The sequence below is a fragment of the Gobius niger genome, assembly GCF_951799975.1.
Source record: "Gobius niger genome assembly, chromosome: 4".
Taxonomy (NCBI): Eukaryota; Metazoa; Chordata; class Actinopteri; order Gobiiformes; family Gobiidae; genus Gobius; species Gobius niger.
In genome coordinates this window covers 8,367,679-8,393,407 of record NC_136855.1, presented here as the reverse complement: position 1 = coordinate 8,393,407, position 25,729 = coordinate 8,367,679, and the positions used below count along the sequence as shown (strand labels likewise).

At 42.3% G+C, this 25,729-nt stretch overlaps 2 protein-coding genes across 3 annotated transcripts in view; both read right to left on the bottom strand.

Moving 5' to 3' along the window:
- Positions 1 to 9,000, bottom strand: part of LOC306961962 (tetraspanin-18B-like) — an 87,912-nt gene extending 78,912 nt beyond the window's left edge. For both annotated transcript variants that reach the window (XR_013792800.1, XM_079554938.1), the window contains exon 1: positions 8,858 to 9,000. The gene's annotated coding sequence lies outside the window, so the exon portion shown is untranslated. The remainder of the gene's footprint in view (positions 1 to 8,857) is intronic.
- A 7,126-nt stretch (positions 9,001 to 16,126) lies between these two features.
- LOC306961961 (CD82 antigen-like) overlaps positions 16,127 to 25,729 on the bottom strand; it is a 36,124-nt gene continuing 26,521 nt past the window's right edge. Inside the window, exons 3-9 of the mRNA XM_079554937.1 lie at positions 24,608 to 24,680; positions 21,888 to 22,009; positions 21,364 to 21,438; positions 19,330 to 19,428; positions 17,943 to 18,113; positions 17,783 to 17,866; positions 16,127 to 16,622 (exon numbers count right to left, since the gene is read on the bottom strand). Coding sequence (XP_079411063.1) covers positions 16,545 to 16,622; positions 17,783 to 17,866; positions 17,943 to 18,113; positions 19,330 to 19,428; positions 21,364 to 21,438; positions 21,888 to 22,009; positions 24,608 to 24,680 — 702 coding nt within the window. The 3' untranslated portion in view covers positions 16,127 to 16,544. The remainder of the gene's footprint in view (positions 16,623 to 17,782; positions 17,867 to 17,942; positions 18,114 to 19,329; positions 19,429 to 21,363; positions 21,439 to 21,887; positions 22,010 to 24,607; positions 24,681 to 25,729) is intronic.

The window sequence follows — 25,729 nt, the reverse complement described above, 5'->3', positions numbered from 1 at the left end:
GATGGACATTTTCCCAGTGTATATGATGTACAACACTGGCATATGTAGAAAGTGATGCTTTATGTCAATTGCTTCAATTTGAGGGTCCGGCCCTTGGTCTTTTGACGATGAAGAAAACTCTCCTCCCCGTGGATAAAGCTGGATATGGGGCTATCTGGATTCCTCCTACAATCGTCAATAAGCTCTTTAGTCTTTGTCACATTTAAGTCTAGAAAGTCTAAGAAAATGAAGGAAGGTTGATTCTGAGAAAGAATAAAAGAGATTGAGTAGATTCAACGATTTCTTTGTTGAAATTTCTTTGTCGATCTGTTTAGAGACCAATACCACACAGCAGAAAAGCATTCTATAGCTCAAGATCTGGAAGAGCGGTGACTTTATTCAGTCACATGTATTGAATCAGCTGAATGGACCTCGCATTAAAACAGTGAATTACACGTAGATTTGTAAAGCCTCCATCTGAAAATATGACACCATCTAATTCCAGAACACGAACCTCTCCCAAAGCTCTCCACAGCGACCGAGCGAGGGCCAGTTGGACATGTCACCGCACAGAGAGCAGTCACTCCATCTGCGATTCTTGGACGCAAACAAAGCGCCGCGAACAGACGTGCGTGGGAGACACGAGCGCACGGAGCAGACAGAGGGCGCTGTTACACTCACGCTCAGCAAAACAAAACATCAGAGCAAACAACATGGTCTTCAACAGGACTAATCCAGGGTAAAATTATGGAGAATGTGGTGTTGAATAACTACTAACACAACTATAAAAGATCAGTTTCATAATTTGTGGATAGTTTTATTGATTTTTACTTGTGGAAAGCGCAGTGCCAAACCACCAATGACTCGTCTAACCAACTCTATGTTCTCATTCACTCACAGTCACACACCAGGATTAATGAGAGTGTGATTGAGAGTGCGGATGGGGGACGACAGATGGAAATGAGCTCCAGGCTATAATCTGGTGTGGCGTGTTTACATGCATGAGATCCATTAACATGCACTGTCCCAACCAAATAAACCAATAAATCAGTCAAGTCACGGTCGAAACTGGATGTGAACCGGTGATATTTGCTCTAACCAATGAGCCGCTGTCACTCCTTTGTGACCAAAGCTTAAACTCATCAGGAGCAACGGGACCTAACCACAGTGCGTAGCATTAGCAGAGTAAAATCAATCTGGAACGTCTCCGGTTTAAATCATTTGTGACAAGGACAGACGGTTATTGGGACTTTTGCTGCTGATTGGCTGAAGCGTGCCTCATTTTAGCCAATCACAACCAACTCTCAAATATGTAGCTAAACTGCAAAGAACGACAGCGATAAATGCTGAATTATTATTTGAAAGAAGCTACTCGTGTTTGCAAATCTGGGCGGCACGGTGGCGCAGCGATTAGCGCTCATGCGTCACAGCTAAAAGGCCCCGGGTTCGATTCCCTCCTGGACAGGGTCTTTCTGTGTGGAGTTTGCATGTTCTCCCTGTGTCAGCATAGGTTTCCTCCGGACACTGGGCCCGATCTTGTGCATCAAAACGGAGACGATGGCGTGACATTTTGCGCTCAGTCGGGGCGCACTTTGTGATCTTGCCACTCCAGACTTGGCGCATTTAAGTGGGTTGAGACACACACATTTTCCTCCAACCAGATCGACTCCGCGTCCAGGAGAGTTGTTGTGTGGGAGTGTGGGGTGAACATGTGCTTTTGTTTTGCTTCGCGTTCACGCCAAGCGCGGCCGATCCGCGCCACAGGGGACGCTGTAGCTCTTTTTCTCTCGAGACGTGAACATGGTTTAGCTCACGATGGGGTAAATAAAGTTTTTAGTTTGGCCTGTGAGAGCCTAAGGCTTAAGAAAGAACGCAAGACAGCGCAATGTAAACGAGGAAGTGAATGTCAGCCGTGTTTCCATCAGTGCAGTCACCTCCTCTTGTGACGCCCCCTCGCAGGTGGCGGAGGCGAATGGCACATACAGCTCCGCCACTCGGAAAATAATTCGCCAAGAGCCTGCGCCGCCCCGTGCGCCGCCACAAGATCTGGCCCACTCTGGTTTCTCCTACTGCTAAAAACATGTACAAGATGAACGTGAGTGCGTTTGAGAGTGCTCATGGGGGACGACGGAAATTAGCCCATGGCTACAATCCGGTGTGGCGTGTTTACATGCATGAGACCCATGTATGTCCTGACCAAATGAACCATTAAATAAAATAAATAAATAAGCCTGTAGCAGCAGCACCTCGTGCTTTTATGTTGTCACCGTAATGAGTTTCTTCAATACTGCCTCCTGATTGGTCCACATTGAAACGATGAAAGATGAAGCATTAACATTTACGCAGGTATGGAGTCAATATTTATTGACTAGGTTCGGGAGCAGGACTACGCCTCAGCCTATCACACTTTGCACGTCACCAACCACTCTTGCTTTCACCTAACAACGCCTCTAATTACTCGCGAGCCATTATACGCCGAGCCAAGCCTCATCTTCTCAGTTTGTTTGAAACTGTCGACCCCACCCTGCGACCCTTCATGTCTGTTCCATTTCAGCAATGATTCTCCTGCTTAGAAGGGGGGTCCCGAATAGCTGGGTTCATCCGAGACGGAGCCCCCACCCACAGGCTCGCCCAGTTTCACTCTACACTATAACCGTGTGAATATAATCTTAATTGCACTTTGTTGTGGCGTGGTCCTTGCTAGTGAAACATTCTTATTTTACGTACATTTAAGAAAACATTTTACAAGTGGTTAATTCAGTTCCTGTTATGACAATGAAAAGCTTTTTGACGTGTGATTCGCTGTTCGCAAAGTTCCAGTCCTGCTTTTGAACAGATACAAAAAAGCAGGAGTGGACGACTGGCTAAATTTTTTCATGTAGAAGCTTGAAGAAAAAGTGCAACTACATTAAATAAACATGTATTTGACTAAATGTACATGAAACTCTCTGATGACTGAAAATTGACAACAACATAAAAAGTGGCTAAATCTTGACTAATAAAACTAAGCAAAACAACAGTACTGTGGAGCCTGATCACTGCTGTTCCGTTGCTGACGTGATTCATTGCGGGTGATTCACGTTTTGCGCTTGTTTCTCGTCTTTTGGACCCGTCGGCTCCAGACGCAAACCTCTCACACGCCGGCCGCAGGAGAGAGAGAGTTCAGCTGATTCACTGAAGGAAATACATTTGTACAGCGCTTCCATGTATTATTATTATTATTATTATTATTATTATCGTCACAACGGGCTTTGACATAAGGAGCAGATAATGTTGACAGGCAGAACAAATGACTGATGTGGAAAATCAATGACCAGACGCACTTTTAATGGAACTGTGCTGTTTTTCCCACTGATTTATCTTTGAAGCATCATCAAAACTGAACCTATACCATTAATCTTTTAACCATGATGTTATAAAACCCGACGAGGAGTAGTATTTCGTATTATCCAAGTCCATCTAGATGAGTTAAAATGATTGAGAGTAAAAATATGTTACCCTAACTTGAGTGATGTGAAAATCTGCCAATGGAATAAGACTTTTCAAAAATGGTGTAGAAGTACTCACATAGGTGTTTTATCTTACTTACACTTTTCTTTTTTAAATATGTCATTTTTTGGCAAGTTCAGTTTCCTGTAGTTTCAAAGACACCCAACTCCCCTCCCTTGATTAAATAGAGATGTTATGCACTTGATGCAAGAATTTGTTTTTTACACACATTACTTTACTAACCTACTAAAATCAAGGGTAAATACACTTATTTCAAGAACACTTTGCACATCATAGATTACTTTTAGCAGAGTAATCTTATATCTTTCTCTTCTGTGCTCAAAATGCCGGCCCACAATGTGTCACACGGAGGAATAATGAAGTTCATCTGAGCTGATAAGTCTCTGAACCAGTTGTTCTCAAACTGTGATTCATGCACCACCAGTGGAACTTGGGCTTCTTAAGCTGGGATAGTAATAATACTTACTACTTTATGCTTTGGTTTTTCAGGTAGTGGTGGTAGTTCTGATCTTGATCTCGGCCTGGCAGTACTTAGAAGGATGTTTTTTTTAGATAGTAGTTGATGTGAAAGGGTTGGGAGATGAGAGTCTTGAAATTGTTGAGAACTTTAATTTCCACAGCAGTATGATCTATCAGGATGCAAACTATGATGGAGAAACGCAAAGAAGAATCGGAATGGTGCAAACAACCTGAAGAAAATTTACCGACATATTTAAAGATGAAAATGTATCAAAATCAGTCAAGATCAGGTTGATCCAAGCAATGTTTTAGCCAGTAGCAAGTGCAACCAATGGAAGCGAGAGCTGGACTATAAACAGGAGAAAAGATTCTGTATTCCATGGACAGCAAAGAAAACAAACCAATTGGTCCTGAAAGAAAAACAAGTGAAAGCATCTCGTAGTAGACGACAGATGCACATGTGATCAGAGCAGACGACACTTTGGAGAAAGTCATCACGCAAAGGGCCATGAAGGGAAAGAGAGGCAGAGAAACAAGATAGTTGGCCATTGTGGTGGAAAAGCTGGGAATGAGTCTGTCTGAGGAACTGTCTTGTTATGGCAAGAGGCAGGTCGTGATGGGGATGCCTATTCTCGATGGGGTTATGATCTGGACTGTGTAGTGGCCAATCAAAGAGTAAAAATGATGCCTAATGCTCCTTGAACCACTGGCATTGTCATCTCGGAATATGACCATGTAATCAGGGAAGAGGAAATCCATCTATGGAATAACCTGGTCATTCAGGATGTTCTGATATCATTCTCTGGGTATAAAGTATTGCTGATCCTAGGCCTGACCAACTCCAGCGACCCCAGATCAGAACAGTTACTCATAGCAATCTGACTTTTTACAGACTTTGCTTTAAATTCATGTCAACAACAGAGATGAGTAAAGGCACGGAGAGACAGATAGACAGAGAGCTCCGTGACTCAGTGAGGAGGCCTGGAGCCTGTTCTCTGCCCACATCCAAAACACACTCACTCATGTACTGTACACGCATACACACACGCACATACAGGCGTCCACGTGCACACTCCCACAGCTCTGCGCAGCCCTGACAGTGTCCGCCCACAGCATGTGCACATCAGGAGAACAATGAGTCAACGCAACAATAGGCTTCATCTGAAGAAGAGAGAGACAGTCAAATGGTTATGACTGCAAGAAAATACTAAGGGTTTACAAAGATGTAGAAAAGGGCAGAAAGCAGACCATTTTATATATGTGCCATTCCTTCAAATCACTAAAGTAGTAGTAAAGTAGTAGTCTGGGTAGGCTTGCCATGATAGCAAATTTGAAGTTCGATATACAGGTCAGGTATGGAGCCCGGAAAATATCGCGATAAACAATATAATGACTATAAAGATACTAAGCAACAACTCAAACAACTCTACCCCAATTTGCTTCAGTTAAAAATCAAGGTTTTGCAAAGAAAAAAATAGGGTGAAAATGCAAATAACAGTACAGACGATAAATATTGAGCCAAAAAAATGTATTGTTTATCTGTTATTTATAGAACAACAAGTCAATAATATAGTAATTATCGTGACAGCCCAACATCTAGGCCATAACACCTTGAGAAACTCGATCTCATCTGATCTGAAGTAAGGTTGGGCCTGGTTAACCTCTTAACTCCCGCCTAAACCGAGAGGATCTTTTTCCTCACGTCATCAGATTTTTTTGTTTGTTGGGTATTCAACTCATTTTTGTAACTCATTTTTTTTGTAATTTTTTTGTCAAATTTTTATCAAATCTTTGTCACATTTTTGTCATTTTTTTGTCATTTTTTGTCATTTTTTGTGTCTTTTTTTTGGTCCTTTTTGTGACATATGTGCCACTTTTTCATACATTTTTCGTCACTTTTTTGTCAAACTTTTCTCACTTTTTTGTCACATTTTCATCATTGTTTTTCCAGAAGCTTTTGGACTGGGGTAAAGCCAAACTGGAGAAAATGTGCTCGGTTCAGGTGGGAGTTAAGGGGTTAAGTAAGTAAGTTGTACAACGATGTTAGGGTTAGTCCTGACCCGCTGCGATTCTGCAAGCCGCCACTGTGGGCCAACCTAGTGAGCGTGTTTTTGGAGGTCGGGGAAATCGACTGCCTTCAGTGCTCCATGTGCTTCATTTTGTGTAACTACTCACGTAACCGTATTTAAATAGGGAAAACAAAGAGCTTGATCTCTTCTAACTTCACCCCCGTTTGGCCCCACAGTGGAGAGGAGGAGATGCCAACAACATCTTCGATCTTTTTGCGTGACTGAGCGCAAGCACAAAGACCAGACGGGTACGCATCAACTCGTCTAAGCTCAGAACATATCTCAGTGTGGAAAAACGGCGGCCTGTTCCTTTGAAATAAATACCTTAACAAAAGCTTAAATCATGTCTCCTCCATTTCTTTGTTGCAGCTTCTGTGTTTGTCATTTTCGAAGCCTAAATAATGCACACTTTATGAACAGTAAGTGGTGTTGTGCCGATGTACAGTCGAATATCACTGACTCACAACGAGAACGACGTTTTGACCCCGTCGTGTTGCCGTACAGAGGGTGATTTGGGGCATTTTGTGTGTTTTTTTTCTCGTTTAGTGGTGATACTTTAGAACCGATTGGGAACCGCTGACACTTTTTGCAATAGGTTGGTTCCCAAAATAAAGCATTTGGACGAGGACTTAAAGAGGGGGTATTATGCTTTTTTCAATCACATAGCACCAGTCTATATTACACTACAATGATGACAAACCTTCTGTTGGTCTGTAAATGCAGTAAATTAGAATAACTGCCTTATATAAAATTGCTCTCTCAAAATGGCGGTAGTGAATGTCTTGACACAGGCCTCTGTCTCTTTAAGAACCTCTGAGCCTTTCCGACACGCCCCCTCCACACGCTGTCTGTGGCATCAGTGGGGAGGGGGTTCTGCTGAGGAGCAGTGGTTGGTTACTCGGCTGGTGACGAAAGCTCGGAGGCGTCTCCAGGAGGTGGGGGCGTTCCTAGGAGGACTCAGGCAAACCTGTCCCTAAAATGGCCGCCATCAGAGTTTCTACAGATTACTCAAAAATACGTGAATGTGCCAAGGCAACACTTCAGGCATGTTTTTAATGAGGGAATGAAAGAATAACATGATGTAAAGCTTGAAAAAGTCGATTTTGCATAATACCCCCCCTTTAAAAAACTAAAACCTCATGTTTGGCTACCTGTATGTGGTCAAAGCAAAGCAGCACCTTCTCCATACGCACAGGCAGGTGACCTCCCGCTCCCAGCGAAAGTGACTCTGTGTCCACTTCACCTAAAACAATCCAATTACTAAAACGCTTCGAGTCTATTGAACCTACTGCTTTGTCTGTGAAGCTGAACAGAGGAGACATAAATTGCGGCCCATAAAGAGGAGGGAGGAGAGGAGGAGGGAGGGAAGGAGGGAGGACCGTGGGGGGGCTGCAGGGGGTAAGCAGCCATCTGCCTCGCTAATTCAATCTAATCTTGTTTAATATGGAAAACCTTTAAAAAGAAACCAGGATGTGCTAGGCTAGTGCTCAAAAAGGACAGCTGCCCCTGGGTTTTGGTTACATTATAGAAACCAATCATTGAAAAGAGTCATAAAAAGGTATTAGCTAATGAGATGAGGCAAGTGTGGTCTTCCAGTATTAGTAGTCACCTTATAGTGGTCTGAAGAAGCAAAAGCAGTTAATTGATAAATGTTGGAACTGATCATTATTTGTGAGGGAATGGCCATATCAACATTCGGACTGAAAGTGTTGATCAGACCAACGTCTTGGACTAAGGGCGATATCGCCGAAAAGGGATATCTCAATATGTCTGGGCACTTTCTCGATAACGGCGATGGAGCAACATTTTTGCAAACCATCAGAAAAATGCAAAGATGTGCTTGATTTCCATCACTTGTCGCTCAAAAGGATAATTGTCCTGAACTGATTGACTATAAAAGGGTAGAAGCAACACATTTACCCTCCATGTTTACACACATTTTCCAATATTCTTCCCAACTTAATCCTATTTTCCCCCAACCTTTTCCTCAATTTTTACAATTTCACCATAAAAACAAAACAAAACAATGATGCAAACCTTTGTTCCAGTGCTTGTTTGACGTGGATTGGCCCAGTAATGACATAAATATTAGCTATAAACGAAGAACAAAAGTCAGCACTATAGATTCTGATGTACCACCTTAATTATAAATTATTGGTTCAAAAATGTAACATACACACAACCTATTAAACGTGACACGATATTTACATCGCAAGAAGCCATAGTACATCGCAACAACATATCCTGGAAACAAAATATCCGTATAACACATGGTAACTTAAAAATGAAAGTCTTTTTATTTTTGACATAATTTTGCTCATTTTAACCTTGTTGTGGTCCTTTTTTACATTCTTTAAATTCACTCTGTCAACGTTCAAATCCACAAAAAACTGTTCTCTTTAGCACAGAAGCAATGAAAAGAGATCAGAAAGTATTTGATCAACACTCATTTTATAATAATTCATTGTGTTTTACTGATTACATATGCCCTTTAAATTAAAAAAAATAATAATTAAAAAATGGATTTAGCCCAAAAGACACATGACACATAAGACTAGGCTACATTTTAAGCAGTGAGTCATAAAATCATAAAATGTTTCACTTGGCAATATTGGCAAAAGCGTGAAAAAGCGTCATTGAATCAAACTGGTTAAATACAAGACAAATGAAAATGACGTAGGCGCTTCTACGTGCATTTGAACGTGAGCCTGTAACTGGACAAAAAGTTCAAACGCTAAAAGTGATGAGAAAGTGGTTCACCAAAACTAGCTGTCTGCAGGTGGATAACGCGTCTCGAAAAGACAGATTGTTTTGACAAATAAAAGCAGAACACATCGTACCTCTGCGCGGGGTAGTTCACGGCAGACCGCTCCTCTCGGGGTCAAAGTGGGGCATTAAATCCCGTGATGAGTGCGCGGACACCGGCTGCTGGATCGCTCTGAAGGCGGCGCAGATGGAGCGCAGCCATTTGAAGCGTCTGCGTCAAGAGAGCGTCAGACAGGTGCGCGGCTTCCGGGAATTTTCACAATAAAACCCCGACAGGAAACAGCTGGAGCGGAGATTTACAGGAGGGGTGAATAAAGCCGAGCCTATATCATACATTAAACGTTTCAGGTTTTTTTTTTCAGAGGCAGGTAGTACTCAGTTACATGTACTTTGAAGAAATTGTACTTCTTAGATGGTTTTATCAGATGGTACCTTTTGTAATAATAATATAATAATAATAATTGTGACTTTTTCCACTGTGAGTAAATATTTAAGCGGCAATTGTTTCATCTTGTCACAATTCTTGCTAAAGCAGAGAATTTGCAAATTAAATGTATCCAGCATTTTTTAGTTTGACCATTTTTGTTATGTTATGTTGTTTCACTTCCTGACCCTGACAGGAAGTGACATAGATAGAGGCAAATCATTTTAAATCGGTGCCGTGCCAACCATGTTATGTCAATGGGAAATGAATAAGTCAAACTACGATGGAACTTAACCTCTATATCTGTGGCAAGTAAGTAAGTGCTTTATTTGTCATTGTAAAATTGTGTCCAGGTGTTAGTCCTGGGCCAACCTGACCACCATGTTTTTGAGGTCGGGAATCCAGAGTACTGCCTTCAGTCTCCTCTGATCCTCTGAAGCGGTGTACCGCCTCCTGGGTTTGTCCCTGTTTCAGAGCGTGGTGTCCTGCACTGCTCACCTCCTCCTCCTTCCTCTTCCTCCTGCACAGCTCCTCCGCTCCACAACATACCTCCTTGTATAATTCTAATAACAATAACTTTTCCTCCCAACATTTCTCCATAAAATTGCTGCTTCACTGAAATAAAATGAAAATGATGTTATACATCTAAATAAGTCATATTTTCAAAAGCATTAAAACAGTCATTTGCACTTTAAAAAGTTTGAATTTGATCTCAACATGCATTAAATCGAAATTATTTTGTAAATGGTGACAATGCTCAGCTCTCTTAAACCAGAAATGTATCAAAATACATCAACACAGTCAGTTAGAACATTTCTAACAAATGTTTTACACACATTTTTGCTCCAAATGTGTCCTGTGTGTCTTTATATGTAAGAATTATACATATTTCCAGATTTGCATAAGTAGGCTACCTACTCCGCTATTTCTTCTTCTAATTATTCTATTATTTTATTTTTCTCCCCATTGTTAATGGTTTGAATTTTGTACTGTTATTACGTCAGTTTGCTTTTATATATCCACATTTTCTTCTGTCCTGTTTACTTGAATGGATACAGATGGTTAGAAATTATAACTGCATAGATTTTGTGCATTTGTTGCATTAAAATATTTTTAGTTTAGGGATTCAATTTGACTTGCTGCTTTTTCCTTATCTAAAGCATTTTATCTTGAAATAATTTAGATGAGCTTATAACAAAGTCAGCAGTTGTACACTCAATCTAAACTGAAAAGGTACAGTCTGGTTAAACAGATTCCAAACAAATATAAAAATGTGAACCTTTGCAGAGTTCAGTGTCTCCAGAAGACATGCCGTCCCCGTCATCGCTGCCTCCTTCAGGACTCGCAGCCTTCACTCTGACGCAGACTGACAGCTCCCCGCTCGCCTCGTCTCCACCGGACCACGGCCTGATCCGGGACACGAACTCGAGACAGGAATTCTAATGGGACCGGGCTGGTGTGTGTGTGTCCGTGTGTGTGCGTGAGCGCTCTGACAACTGACAGCTCCGCACTGCCTCAGCAAGTCTGACCTCACTGTAGACCTCCTGCAGCCTGTTGGTAAAGCTTAGTTCAATGTGTGCGAGATGCTCGGGTAATTTAAAGCAACACTGTGTAACATTTGACCCGCTAAACCAGGGGAGTCAAACTCATTTTGGGCCGAAAATTGTTAGGGTTTGTTAAGTTGGATCCATAAACAGACACAACACCCAAAGTGTGGATCAAAGTGCTCCCGGTCCTGGGAGTGGCTCCAGAGCAGGCTCGGGTACTAGAAGAAATAAAAAATCTAGAATCAAAAAATAGAACTTGGCCAACAGAAGTACCGCAACATAGACAGAACAATCCCAGGATGAGTGGAGGTGAGTCTGAGGTCTTTGTATTACAGTGATGAGCAGTATTGTACTTAGTGCAGGGGTTTCAAACAGGCGGCCCGTGGGCCAAATCCGGCCCGCGAGATGTTTCAGTCTGGCCCCTGACTTGTGAAGCACAAATCCCTGAGTATGTCACCAAAAAAAGTCTCTCGCCCCTTCCTGTGGGAGTTATGATTTTTTAAAGGGGGGGTATTACGCAAAATTGACTTTTTCAAGCTTTACATCATGTTATTATGTCATTCCCTCATTAAAAACATGCCTGAAGTGTTGCCTTGGCACATTCACGTATTTTTGAGTAATCTGTAAAAACTCTGATGGCGGGACAGCTTTGCCTGAGTCTTCCTAGGAACGCCCCCACCTCCTGGAGACGCCTCTGAGCTTTCGTCACCAGCCGAGTAACCAACCACTGCTCCTCAACAGAACCCCCTCCCCACTGATGCCACAGACAGCGTGTGGAGGGGGCGTGTCGGAAAGGGTCAGAGGTTCTTAAAGAGACAGAGGCCTATTTCAAGACATTCACTACAGCCATTTTGAGAGAGCAATTTTATACAAGGCAGTTATTCTAATTTACTGCATTAACAGACCAACAGAAGGTTTGGTCATCATTGTAGTGAGATATAGACTGGTGCTATGTGATTGAAAAAAGCATAATGCCCCCTCTTTAAAGAAATAACCAGAATGCTCACTCCAGCTACTAAGGGGCAGCTTAAAGAAGGAAAGGAAATAATTCCACACGTGTCCAGCAGAGGGCACTGACATAAAAAGAGATCAGTATATAAACAACATAATATAAACACGTGGTAAATGGACATTCTGTCCCTGGGCGGCTGTGGCTACAATAGTAATTTACCACCACCAAGTGCTGAGTGAATGAACAATGACGACAGTGTAGCAGAAACTTGTGACACAAGTGCAATACAAGTGTAAGCTGAGGATATGGTCCTGTCAGGCTCATTATTACTCATTTATTGAAAAAGGTTTCCTCAGTAGTATTTTCCCAATCAAAACATATTTTATGGGAGCTTTTGTTTATGGTCCCGGCGATACACTCCTGATATATTTTGGCCCCCAGGGAAATTTACTTGGAGACCCCTGACTCTGAGCATAGGCTACTCAGAGACCGTTAGCATGCTCACTGTATTTTTACTATAGCCGTGAACATTAGCGATCAAACATCGTAAATGATGAACCTTTGAAATGTTTCCAACTGTCTTAGGTGAGGTCGAAGCCTTGTTATCACTATACAAGTGGCATCTGAGCTACATGCTAACCCAAATTCAGTCAAGTTTCTGTCTATCCACTAAACTTCATTGTATAATACGTTGATGATAAAGAAATCACAGAAATTCTATAAATGCCACGAAAAGGACAAAACAAACTTCCACATATGCTAGTGTTGGCGCCAGTCTTGCCTATTCATTTATATGGCTATTGTATCGGCAAACAAAATGTGCTCACGCTCAGATAGCCAAAGGCAACAGCCTAAAAGTAGGTGTGTTTAAGATGAAGTGCGCCTCGCCTCGATTCCAGACGAGAGCAGGCGGTGGCGTCAGAGGGCGGAGAAAGGCGCCTCTAATCAAGTCAGACACATCTCAGCCCCGAGAACAGAGAGGAGCCTCAGATCACGCAGCGTCTCGCGTTTGTTAGAAAGTTTGGGAATAAAACTATTTTAAAAGTTTGTGAACACATTTCTGCTTCTCGCACACACCAGACAGAAGCCCCATCACTACAGCTACAATAACAGACTCTCCTCTTACAGTTTAGGATTAGAATAATACATTTATGCATATTTAAAATGTAGGCCATATGTTGAACACACGGGCACTTTCTGTCAAATATGAAGACTCTGAAGCATGTCTGCAGATTTAAGTAGATCTTGGTGATGAGAAAAGATGAGGCAGGGGCTGCGGAGCGTCACGGCAACACGTTTCCGATCTAAACACAACTCATATCCAATCATCTGTCAGTCCTCTGTCGGTGTACATGTTTACAGCACTTCACTTCCCACAATCCCTTTGGCTTTTGTAGTTCAGCCAGCCGAGCGAGGCGGAGAAAAGCAACTTCGCTCGCCTACCCAAGGCGCTCCATCCGCCTCGGTCTCACGAGAATACGGGCACCGTTGCACAGGTGGCGTCAGAGCGATTCTGACCGGCATGCACCGCTCGCCTGCAGCCGCCTGCAGCGCCTCGCTCATCTTAAACACACCTAATGTTTACCTCTACATATGTCACTTCCTGTCCAATAAGGAAGTGAAACTGGAAACATCACAAAAAAGATCAACAAAACGAAATCTGGGTAAAAATGTTTTTTTTGCTAAATCTTAAATATAGTTATGTTAACTATGTTTTAGAAAAAAAAAATCCTGATTTGAGCGTCTCTTTATCATTGTTAATTAGCGTTCAACATAAAATATATATATATATATATATTTAAGCTCCTTTAAAAACCACCTGGGGGGAAATGTTACAGGTGTAGCTTTTAATAAAGTAAAGCCTCCATGACTTTTTTTATTTCTTTACTTTCCGCCGTTGCATTTTTGGCAGAAATGTAAAGGAAAACGCATTGAACAAATCATCATAACATAAACTCTCACGTACATGGAGGACTTTCCACCTGCAGATTGTTCGGTTGCATCAGCAGACAGATCTGCTGCTGCAGTGTGCGATGGAGCTGACGCGTTTGACAAGTGTGTCCGAGGAGCTCGGGGCCTGAAGGACAAAACCAAGACAAAACCAATATAGACTAAAGCTGCTTTGCTTTTAGCTCACAAACATCCAACAGTTCAACACACATTACCTGCCATTGTTATGTTAAAGGGGGATCGCTTTCAAGATCTGTGACAGGGAACATTCATTGAAAACAGTGGCGCGTAAAGGTTTGTAATTGTTTTATTGTCATTGGTGAAGCAGCGACTTCTTGTGGCCACAAAGGGGAAATGCATTTAGGTTCTTTTGGGGTCAGGTTTACTTTCATCATAAATTTAGTGAAAGTTATATTTTTGCAGATTAAAAATAGGATAGAACTAGATTAAAAAGAAGTTAAACCCATGCTCAAAATCTCGGGATATGTTTGTTGACTGATAAAGACAAAAGAACATTGAAATAAAAGTAATATCTTTTAAATTCAATTCCAAACAAACTGTCTGTGCTTTGTCCATGTGGGAAAAGATCCGTGAAACATTGTGCAATTTGTTTTCATGTAATATTAATGTAAAGTTGACTAAACACAGTTAGATTTTGTCAGCAGAGCCGTGGGAACATATTTCGGTTAGGAGGTGCTGAGGGACAAGATTGCCCCCCAAAACACCTTTTTTCTATGCTTGTTTCCCAATGACTAATATTATGCTGGGTTTACACATAGGCACGATGCGTTACGAATGCCACGAATCCACATTATTACTACTGATTTGCACATTTACCTTGGTCTGCTTTGATTGCAAATTATTCTGACTATCGGCCCTCCATTGTGTGTTCTTAAGCTGCTGCAACGAGTCTCAAGTGGGATCAATAAAGTCCTATCTTATCTTGACCTGGAGAACTGCTTTTGCCATTGACGGGTTTAACCCAGACAACAATAAAATCTTTAAAGAAACCATGACAAGCGTTTGAAACTGTGATCAGTTTATTGTCAAATGGAAACAATGTTGTGAGTACACTCATATTCCAGCTTAAACAGAAAAAAAAAAAAAAGAGTTTAGCTTCAGGAAAGTATCATTTACTCTGTACAGTAACAGGCCTTTGTACAATTAAAAATATGCTTCATCAGCTACGGGTTAAAAATTTACAACAGATTTTTGACTTCCCTCCACAAAAATGTTCTTTAATCAAACTTAAAAACATACAATTCCCTTTCAAAATATCTAATCATTATCAGGTTGGGATGAACTTAAAGCTGTCCTCTTTTCCGTTTAGTGCATTATTATACTAAAATAATCAAAGAAAAGATCACTCAAAAAAATAAAAAGTTGGCTTTAAGTGAAACCATTGTGTTGCCCTCTTTATACTTAAGTTTTGTGTTGTCGTAACAAGTAATTTTAAGTAGCTTATAGTAGTAACAATGCTTTCAGTGGAGCTAAAGAGTCCAGTCTCAAAATCCCATTCATCCCGTTTATTTTCCAAGTATTTGGCATTTTTCTTTCACTCAAATATTTACGTCTTTCTATCAATTGTGTTTCTCCGATGCATCTATGGGACAAAATGAATGGGATTTTACTTCCAATTTGAGGAACACAATAAATCAAAGCCAAAATTTCCATTTCTTTTCAGCGTAATAGGAATGTCAGGAAGCGAGTGGTTTTAAAAAACAAGCAAACATGGGCTCATCAAAGGCGTAAACACAGACTTATAGTGGAAAAATTCACACGCACAAAAACTAAAAAAATTATGTACAAAATACTAAAAACATTTCACAGGAACTCAACGGTTTACAAAAGTAAAAAAAAACAACAACAAAGGACTTTTTTTCTCCAGTTTCTGCCAGTTGAACTCGCCGTGGACACATTTTTTATTGATTCGCCTCCAAATATTTACAAAGGTGCATTCGGGCCATGTTGAAAAGTATGTGCGTGTGTGTGTGTGTGTGTGTGTGTGTGTTATCCGACTACTGATGACACAATGTTATTTGTCTATTTCTGGTTATTATTGGGCATAAAAAGTGAATTCCTTGAGCCACTTGATAAATCTATGACTGTATTACATTTAGATGAGCTTAAGTTGCTTTTCTGTTTGTTGTTTGGGTTATTTCTTTAAATAGCGGTCATGTTTAGTAGTTTAGCTTTAATATTTAGGTTTTATTTTTGGAGCTCGACATGTTAGCTGCCATTAGAGATCATTGTCTTTAGGCTCAGTTTTACTGTGGAAAATGCACTCCTTTGGCCTACACTCCACTTGGATGAGTTTAATTACCCAAATTAAAAATATTCAACTTTATTTGGAGCATTTTCGGTGTGCCAAGTAAAAAATATGCCAGTGGAATAAGCATATTTGTGCGTAAAATAAGAAAAGACTTCTTATTTCAAGTAGATTGAGATGATTTATTTTTTAAGTGTGAGAAGGTGTTTTTTCAAATTAAGGGGAAACTTATGTAGACTACTTTCTGCAGTGCGCAAAGCTTGAACCTTTAAACCTTTTGATTACTATTTGATTACAAGTGACCACAACTCGATTGATAATGTCTACAGAATGTGCCTTAATCTACCAAATAAACATGACCCTAACGCACCATTGCAGTCCATTGTAACCGTACCTCTCTCATATGTTCAGCATGGCTCCGATCCACAGTACCTCAACCTCTAGTCTCTAAAGTGCTCCCAGAACTGGTCAAATGAACGAGACGGGAAAGTATACATATATATATACACATATATATATATATATATGTATAATATATATATATATAAAGGCGACACATTATTTTACATTGGGACATGTCTCTGCCTCTCTCTGCACTGCTCTGGTCTCAGGGTCGGCCTCAGTACTTGGGCACTTTGGTGTAGTCCACAACCCCCACGTTCTTGCATAGGCAGATGGACAGGATCATTCCCAGCAGCTGCCAAAGCAAAAGACAACAGGTAAGTGGATATATATCAGGCACAAGGCACACAATTTGAAATAATGTCTATATAAGGATTAGAGCTTCCTGTAGCTCCCTCTGCAGGCTGCAGTGGGAATAGATTGAGCTTTGAGCTGCTCAGAACCGATCGAATTTTGGATTATGGGTTTTTAAAATGTGAAGAACAGTTTCCGAATTTACCAATGACTAGGAGGGTAACGGTTCACCCGTAACGGTTCACCCGTAACGGTTCGCCCGTAACGGTTCGCCCGTAACGGTTCGCCCGTAACGGTTCGCCCGCAACGGTTCGCCCGCAACGGTTCGCCCGTAACTGTTCGCCCGTAACTGTTCGCCCGTAACTGTTCGCCCGTAACTGTTCACCCGTAACTGTTCACCCGTAACTGTTCACCCGTAACTGTTCACCCGTAACTGTTCACCCGCAACGGTTCACCCGCAACGGTTCACCCGCAACGGTTCACCCGCAACGGTTCACCCGCAACGGTTCACCCGCAACGGTTCACCCGTAACGGTTCACCCGTAACGGTTCACCCGTAACGGTTCACCCGTAACGGTTCACCCGTAACGGTTCGATTTATGGATCGGTGCCTCACAGTCCAAGTGCGATATGAATAAATAACACAATAGCCTAAATGTTCATTACTAGGCATGATGGCCTCACTGTTATCAGGTGTTAAGGGGTTAAAAATAGACTAAAAAAAACATTAGTTTAGCGCCTCAACAATGATATTTTATCATTTCAAAAACTGTCGCTGTAAAACTTAAATAGCAGCAATGAAATATAGGGCTGGAGAAGACTTTGCCTGGGACTCCTCCTGCTGGCCGTTTTAGGAATAACTTATTAGAAAATGTTTCATGTTTAATGCCGTGGTTCAGCTTAAGCCCGGCCTGATAAACACACTTAATGGGTCATTTACCAAATCAGTTTGTGAAGTGGCTGTTTTCCTCCATGTACTGCTCACTGCACTCTTCATTACAGTGAAGGGATTGGAAGAACACCATTGCTATGTTTTCTGCTCTGGCTTTGTGTGTACTGGATAAAAGTATTTCTTGACAGTTCCGTATAAGCCGCTTAAACTGCAGGTGCCACTTTAAGGACAAGAGGTTTGTCAGGAGTGAAAAGGTAAATGATTGCTTACCTCAATGAAGGCGACTCCGAGGCAGACTCCCAGAATCACCCACATGTTTGTCCTGAGCCAGGCCTCCACACTGTCAGAGCAGCCCTGGACAAGGCAAGAAACATGAGGTAAAAACTGCGTCCGGACATCAGGAATGGACCAGGAGTGGGCCGGGTCTTACCGCTTCGTAGACGGACGAGCCGGAGCCAGAAGTGTCGTCACAGAAGCCGGAGAGGGGAGCGGTGGTGTTGGTGGAGTTCTGACAGGAGCAGGGGAATATCATCTGAGAACTGTTCACGATGGCCATGTTCCCTTCCCAGTCCTGGCGCCCGTTCCACCCACAGCACTTCATCTGCAGCAAAACAGACGCGAACATTATTAGTTTCTTGCCCCATTGATTAGATTAGTTCAACACTTTCATAATCTAGACTCTCTTAATACCCAAGTATTAACAGATGAAATACATAATTAAACTGTCAGCTGAAAGGAAGTTAATTCGTGTGACTTGACCTATACTTGCATGGCAGCTTGCACTTAATTTACTCTCCCCCTCACTGCCTCCCTCAGTGTAGGGTTGGGCGATATGAACCTAAACATGTATCACGATATCTGTTTGTATGTAATCATGATATGACGATATTCTTCCGTCTGACTCTTTCACAGTAAAACGCTCCCAGCTGCTAGAACACTGATGGCTTTTATTTTGTAAGGACAACAGAAAGCGGCATCGATGTCACTGCGGGTTTCTGTACTTTCGCTTTGACAGGCTCTTGGATAATCTGTTGTTACCTGGTGTAAAAGGTGAGTTTAGGCCATATCCACACAAAGACAAAACGGGTTAAGTGTCAATTAACATTCTCTATAAACACGGAGCCAGCTCAGTAAATGTGTGTGTCCACATGAAGCCATATGTGTAACCGCTGCAATTCATCTACCACGCCTGTGTGTGGCGCTGTGACGCAACCACAGATAAGAGAAGAAGATGTAGATAGCGCAGTAAACGTTTGTGGAATGTAAACAGTGAAAATTAAACAGATTTATGGATTTTCGATCTACAGAAGAGACGAGGAGATGAGTTTCTTCTTCAGACGTTAACGGATGTGAAATGAAAAATCTTTCTGACTTTTACCGTCAGTCCAAAAACACACAAAACACGGCAGAGTTTGTCTACATTCAGAGGATAACTCTGCCATGTTTACTACTTGTCACCTGTGGCTTGCAGTGGAGCATAGAGGAGCAGAGTAAAAGTCATTCTATGGCCAATACATTATGGAACCAACCAGAGCCACATAAACGGCGTTTTGAGATCTTTCCACTCTGGGACCTGGTTTGGGATATGTTCGTTTACAGAGCCCTAAAACGCCGGCTTTGTCTGGATGATACGGTGGATTGATGCAATATTTTAGCGTTTGGTCCTGAGCTTAACTTACTGTAGACAGGGCCTTAGACTGAGATTTTGTGTTTGTGATCAGATGAGTGCTGGCAGGACCCGGAACTGGAAATGGTAGTGAGTGTTGTGGAGCTAGAATCAAGTCCCTTCCTTTCTTTTTTTCCTTCACTTTACTCACGTTCCTCTGGATGAAGTCCCAGGCCTGCTCCGTCGTGGTGTTGTTTCCAGGATAATTGTCCAGGACTTTACTGACGATCCTTGACATCTCCTCGTCGAGCTGCGAACACACAGACGCAGACATCAAACCGCCACCAGACGATAAACGTGACTCAGATCTCTATGTAAGTCATGTTACAGTTGTTAGGTGAGTATTTGCCCTCAAGCTCGGGGTCATTCCTACGCAAAGCCAAACTCAACAAAGTGAAAAGATCTGTAAATGTTTTCTGAATCCCGTTGTGGAGGTCTAAAATACAGGATTGGCAAGTTTAGCAAAGCCCCAGTTAGAGCAGAGTTCCCCCGCTCTCTTCTCCTGCGCAGGTCACTGAGGACACGTCTCCGAACCAGGAGTTTTCCATTGTTATGAAAAACTGCATGTGTGGAGCATTTGGCTTGTCCTGCATTCAGCTATTATCGTTTCAGTCTGTTTCAAATTATGGATAAAGATAGGAAAGCATTGCCCTGGATTCACTTCAGAGCCTCAATAAGCCAGATGCTAGACTGCTGAGTCAGTACATGAGCAAAACATCAATCGAAAAAAGATCACCTCAAGAAGGATTAAAGAGGGAAGTGAGTCTTATCATTGGGGTTTACGTGGAGAAGAAGTAGCCGTCATCATAGTGCGGGCGAGTGCGTTTACAAAAAAGTGTCATTATGAAGCAACTTTTGGGCCAAAGAAGATTAACAACATTTACCAAGAAAGCTCCAACCTGGTGAAAAATGAGGACAAACTAAAACCTAAACCATAATGCTCAGGGCAACTGAGGCATACTGCCTCGGTGAAACAACTCACAAGCATCACGGCACATCTATAACTTTTTAACCTCTTAACTCTCCAGTTATTATCCACGCTTTACCCAATAAAAGGTTCTTGAAAAAAGTGTCAAAATAGCACCGAAAATGAGACAAAGAAGCAACAAAAAACAAAATAGTGACAAAAACGTGGCAAAAAAATGAAAAAACGTGACTACAACACAACAAAAAAGGAAAAAGATCAGTTTAAATAAGTTTCAAAGATCTTAGCTTTCAAATTCGGTGTAACACTGGCCCATAAGCTGTAAGCTCCAATCGAGAAGCTTTTAGATTTAAGTAAAGCTGAACTAAAGAAAATGCACTGGGGAACAGGCCAACGTTTTTCCATACTGAGATATATTCTTGCCTGAGCTTAGACGAGTGTATGCAAACCTGTCTGGTCTTTGTGTGTGCCCTCAGTCACGCAAAACAACCAAAGATGTTAGCATTTAGCCTCTCCCAATGTATTCCTATAGTTCCAAACAGGGAGAAGCGAGAAGCAACCACGCCCTTCCACGGGCACAGGTACGTGTCAACTCGTCTAAGCTCAGGTAAGAACATATCTCAGTATGGAAAAACGGTGGGCTATTCCTTTAAGGCGGGGAGTGAGAGGTTAAAAACCTTTAGCGGGTTTATTTTTTCAAGCTGTAAACATTTTCAAAAGTATAGAGGCATGAACCCACCAGATATTTTTGAAACAGCAGGAGCCAGAGCATTTGTGAGTTCATTTCTATTTCCCTTCCAAATCAAGATTGTTCCTCTGTCCATCCACCAGAGGGCGACCCGTGACAACACTCTGTCCCAGTTTAGATGTACAGAGATGTGTGTCAGAGCCTGTCAGAGCCTTGTGTCATCTAATTACAGCTCTGTCTCTGTCAGGAGGAGACAGCAGCGCCTCAGGACCTTCTCGGTGCCTTTTTACACATTCGGGGCTCTGCGTGAACAGCGGCGTGTTGCGACAGACCGCAGTGAGACTTTTAGAGAAGACCTCACTGCGTTCCAAACGACACAGTCACATGGAGCTGTGCAGGTGTGTGAGCAAAGGCGTCACCGTTTCCATTCACAAGAAATGCACATGACATAACATACGGTGGAAAGGCCTATGGTGCAGATTGGATAGAAATGCCTTCGAAAAGTAGAGGCTTAGTTTGAGGATGGTCTTGCTAGTATCAAAAAGAAATCGTGTTTTGTGATCGTCACTCACCATGTCTTTCTGGAAGTAAATGAGAGCTCCAGCCGCGATCTGAGCGATGAGGATCAGCAGGAGGCAGGTGAAGTACTGAAAGAAAACACAGATCATTGTTAAGACGCAGCAATCAGCCCTAATGTGAGCAATAATCAGCGAAGGGCCAGAGCTGAATGTCCACCCTCGGGCCCCTGACCCATAGTTCCAGAACCACATGATTTTAACTTTATGTTTTGCCCAAACAATATCACTAATGACCTAACCCTCTGACCAGACAAAGCTTTGGGCCCCCCTTAGAGAGGCCCGCCCCCTAGGTTGGGAACAACTTAAAATTGCGGTTTGGAAGATATGCAAATTTACAATATCGAGTCAAGAAAAATGGGGAGAATGGGGTAAAGATTTGGGAAAGCACATGGAAAAAAAAATGGGGAAAAATTGTAAGCGGAAAATTGAAAGTATGGGAAAATGTTGGGGAAAATGTGTAAAAAAAAAGTTTTTTAAATCATGGGAGAATATTAGAACAGGCCTGTGTGCAAACTGACCAGGCCGAGCAGGCAGCGGACTTCGTAGATGGCGCCCAAACATCCCACGAACCCCATGAGCATCGAGAACCCGCCCACTCCGATCAGGATGTAACAGGCCGCTTTCACCGCCGTCGAGTCATCTGCAAAAAAAAACATAGTATGTCAGATCAAATGATGAGACCCAAAGAAGAGCTTAAAGGCCTAGAGTTCCCATCCTACAAAAATTTGACTTATGTGGTGTTTTAAATTCTATGGGAAGGAAAAGTTGCAAATATCTCTGTGCTTAAGCTCCATGGCTTGTCTGCTTCCCAGCTGTGCTACGACCCACCACCACCCCTTCACCGCCTCTTCTGTCCCTGGCTTCAGGCTCTGCATTACAGCACAGCCGAACTGTCGCTATTCTTCCTGGGGTCCAACCAGTGTCCAGGCTCCGGGGGAAGACATCCTTAACTCCAATCTACCTGACCATTCTAACTAACATCCGTACAGTCAGGTCCATAAATATTGAGACATCGACTAAATTCTTATGTTTTTGGCTCTATAAACCACCACAATGGATTTAAAATGAAACAACATAGATGTGCTTAAACTGCAGACTTTCAGCTTTAATTTGAGGCAAGTGAAATGCTGCTCAGTTGGATTCATGTCGGGTGATTGACTTGATTGGTCATTGGACAACATTTCACTTATTTGCCTTAAAAAGCTCTTCGGTTTGCTTTGGCAGTAGCTTTGGTTCATTGTCCATCTGCACTGTGAAGCCGCGTCCGAGCATTTGTCTGAACATGAGCTCATAATAATACCCCAAACACTTCAGAATTCATCCTGCTGCTTTTGTCAACAGTCACATCATCCAGAAATACAAGGGAACCAGTTGCATTGGCCCAGACAAGCCCATGCCATGACGCTGCACCACCATGTTTCACTGATGACGTGGGATGTTTTCAATCATGCTGCGATGTCGTCACTTTTTAAACTTTTTTTTTTCATAGCTCTTCCATTGCGTTTCTGTCGCTTTTCTGTTGTGTTTTCATCCCACGTATCACTTTTTCGTCACTTTTATTTGTCACATTATTGTCGCTTTTCTGTTGCTCTTTTTTGTCTTTGTTTTCATCTCATTTTTGTTGCTATTTGGACGCTTTTTTTTAAGACTTTTTTTAAATTTGGGGAAAATCAAACTGGAGAAAATAAGCTTGGTTCAGGTGGGGGTTTAGAGGTTAAATTCACTGCCAAAGGAACAGCTCTGTGTTTTTCTCAAGTGGAGAGGAACGTGATTAAATATGGTTATATTAAATATTACAAATGCAAGAAGTTGATTCAACAAATGCATAGAGCTGCATGCAATTGTAGTCGACTCAAGCTAGACTGAAATTGAGAAGAGAATTATTTGACTAAATCTTCACAAAAATTGAATGATATTTTCATCAAAAGTATGTTTTGTTATTGTGAAAGCCCTAATCGTAACACCATCACATTGACACAAAATCACTTGTGAGAAACTCTCATTGGGCCACGCTGAAGGAAGAGGCAAATGGAGCTAAAACTCCTCTAGTGTGACCCGATTCCGCAGCTCAACTCCAAGACAACATCAGTATTTGCTTGATGGGATTTGAACCATTAGGGTCGAGGCTAAAACAATGAAGCCGGTATGAAGTAAAAAGGTGGCGCGGGAGGACGACGTTTTTTGTGAATGAAAAGAAGAGTCATTTGTCGCCTTAAATGAATCCCAGTGCAGAATAAAGTGAATGTTTGGAGTCCGTCTGTGGCTCTAAATGAAGCCATCTCTGGTATCTCCGGTCCCAAAGTCTGTTCCTGACATTACCATCGAGTGTTTTAGTGTCGGGGTCAGCGCTGATGTTTGCAGCAGATGCGGACAACCCTCTGGGACCAATAAATATGAGCAGAACTCGCACGGGTTCTGACTGGCGGAGAAACCCGGTCGAAAAACGCCGCCGTCGAAGTGCGATATCGTCACCAATGAAACGAGGCTGATTGTGGCGGTGCCGTCTTGGGTCTGAGTCAGGACTGGACCAGGACTTTGGGTGACCTCAGCTGCACGTGACCACAGACACGTCTCCATTATGCCCCGCACAGAGAGGGGACTGTGGAGGAGAGAGAGCCCCAGCCCTCATCTCCTCTGTGGGGGGGAGAGCGGAGGGCGGAGGGGGGTAAGGACCGGAGACGCCCAACGGCACAAAGACTGTTGGATGTAGCGTCGCAAATTCAAACGTCCTGGACAATTTTTGGAAAATCAATGTGAAAATCAATGCTCAGATTGCTCAAAAGTCTCCCGTTGTGTCCAATTTCCAATATTCCTCTGTTTGAGAAAATGTGGCAGATCTATATAGTTAAATATGTACAGATTAAACTTGTAGTATTTGGGCATTAAAAGAAAAAAAGCATTACATTTGACCTGCTGCGACCTGTATAACCCCCTGACCAAGAACTGAAGGGAAAAGTGAAAAGTGTAAGCTCTAAAATCAATGTGAAACACTGGTCTTGTGTGTCTGGGTGAAGGCGGAGGCGGCTGAGAGAGACAGAGGCCCGAGTGTAAAGACGAGACACCTGCCATTTGGGGGACAGCGCTGAGGACTGTGTCTTCGTGAACAACCAGTGGACTGTGCGACGAGGAGAGAGGGAGAGATTCATCGCCGTTTGAGCTGATGGTTTCTGCACTTATCTCAGGTTTTGCGTCGTGTGTGTTTGTGTGTGTGTGTGTGTGTGTGTGTTTGAGGACTCACTGAGGACCACGATGAAGCTCTGATTGTCCAACAGGAGCCACAGCCCGAAGCCCAGGATCACTCCTCCCAGCAGCTGCACAGACAGGGCGATATCAAAATGAAGCAATAGAATAGCGAGAATTCCTAACAGTACTGTCTAAATGTTGACAAAAAAGAAACAAGAGATTATACGCACATTATTAGATGTATTTAAGGGTAGTTTGTAGGAGGCTCTGAGTAGGCCGGTCACGACAACAAAATCTAAAGTTCGATATATTGAGGCAGGAAAATATTGCGATAAACAATATTATTGACAGCCTTTTCATTCCACAGAAACTACTGATGCGTTCCAGGCACCTGGTAAATTTCCGACCTGCCACTTGTAAAATACCTTGGTACACCGCTCGAACTTGTAATTACAGCGTATAAACTCGGAGACCTCCAGAGAGCTCCGAATTCAGATGCAAATTCAGTAAAGGTGGCCCCCAGTGGAAGAGCAGCTAATGATAAAACAAACAAAATCACTGGATTGGTCATGTGAACATTTGTTTTGGTCATAGCCTTCAATATAATGTTTAATACATGTTTTAAAGAGAAACGGTGGATCTTATATCACCAAGTAATTAAGAGTCCGGGGTCAAAGTTGTTTGCCTAGAACCAATGTTAGGGTTATTGGCTGACTGTAACTCTACATTGGCCCTGGACTCTTAATTACTTGGTGATATCAGATCGACCGAAGAGAAACGTTCATGTAACGTTAGCATCTTATTAGCTAACTAATGTAGCACAAGCCCTTTTGTTTACACAAGAGTTAAATGGCTTAAAATGACACTTAAACTCTGCTCAAACAGGACGTCATCTTAAAACATCCCACAATAAACATGAAATACAATGTGAGACCCAACTTGCTTTAGGTTAAAAATCAAGTTTTAGAAAAATGGGTGGAAAAGGCAAAGACATGGACACACGATAAATATCGAGGCCAAAAATGTGCTGTTCATCTGTGATTTATTGAACATCAAGTCGATATTGTCGTTATCGGGACAGCCCAAAAACTTGCTCAAGCGGCACGTGAACACAAGCACAGGTTTCCGTGAACGGGCCATTCCTCATTTGAAAGCTCAGAACCTCCAGATATCAGCC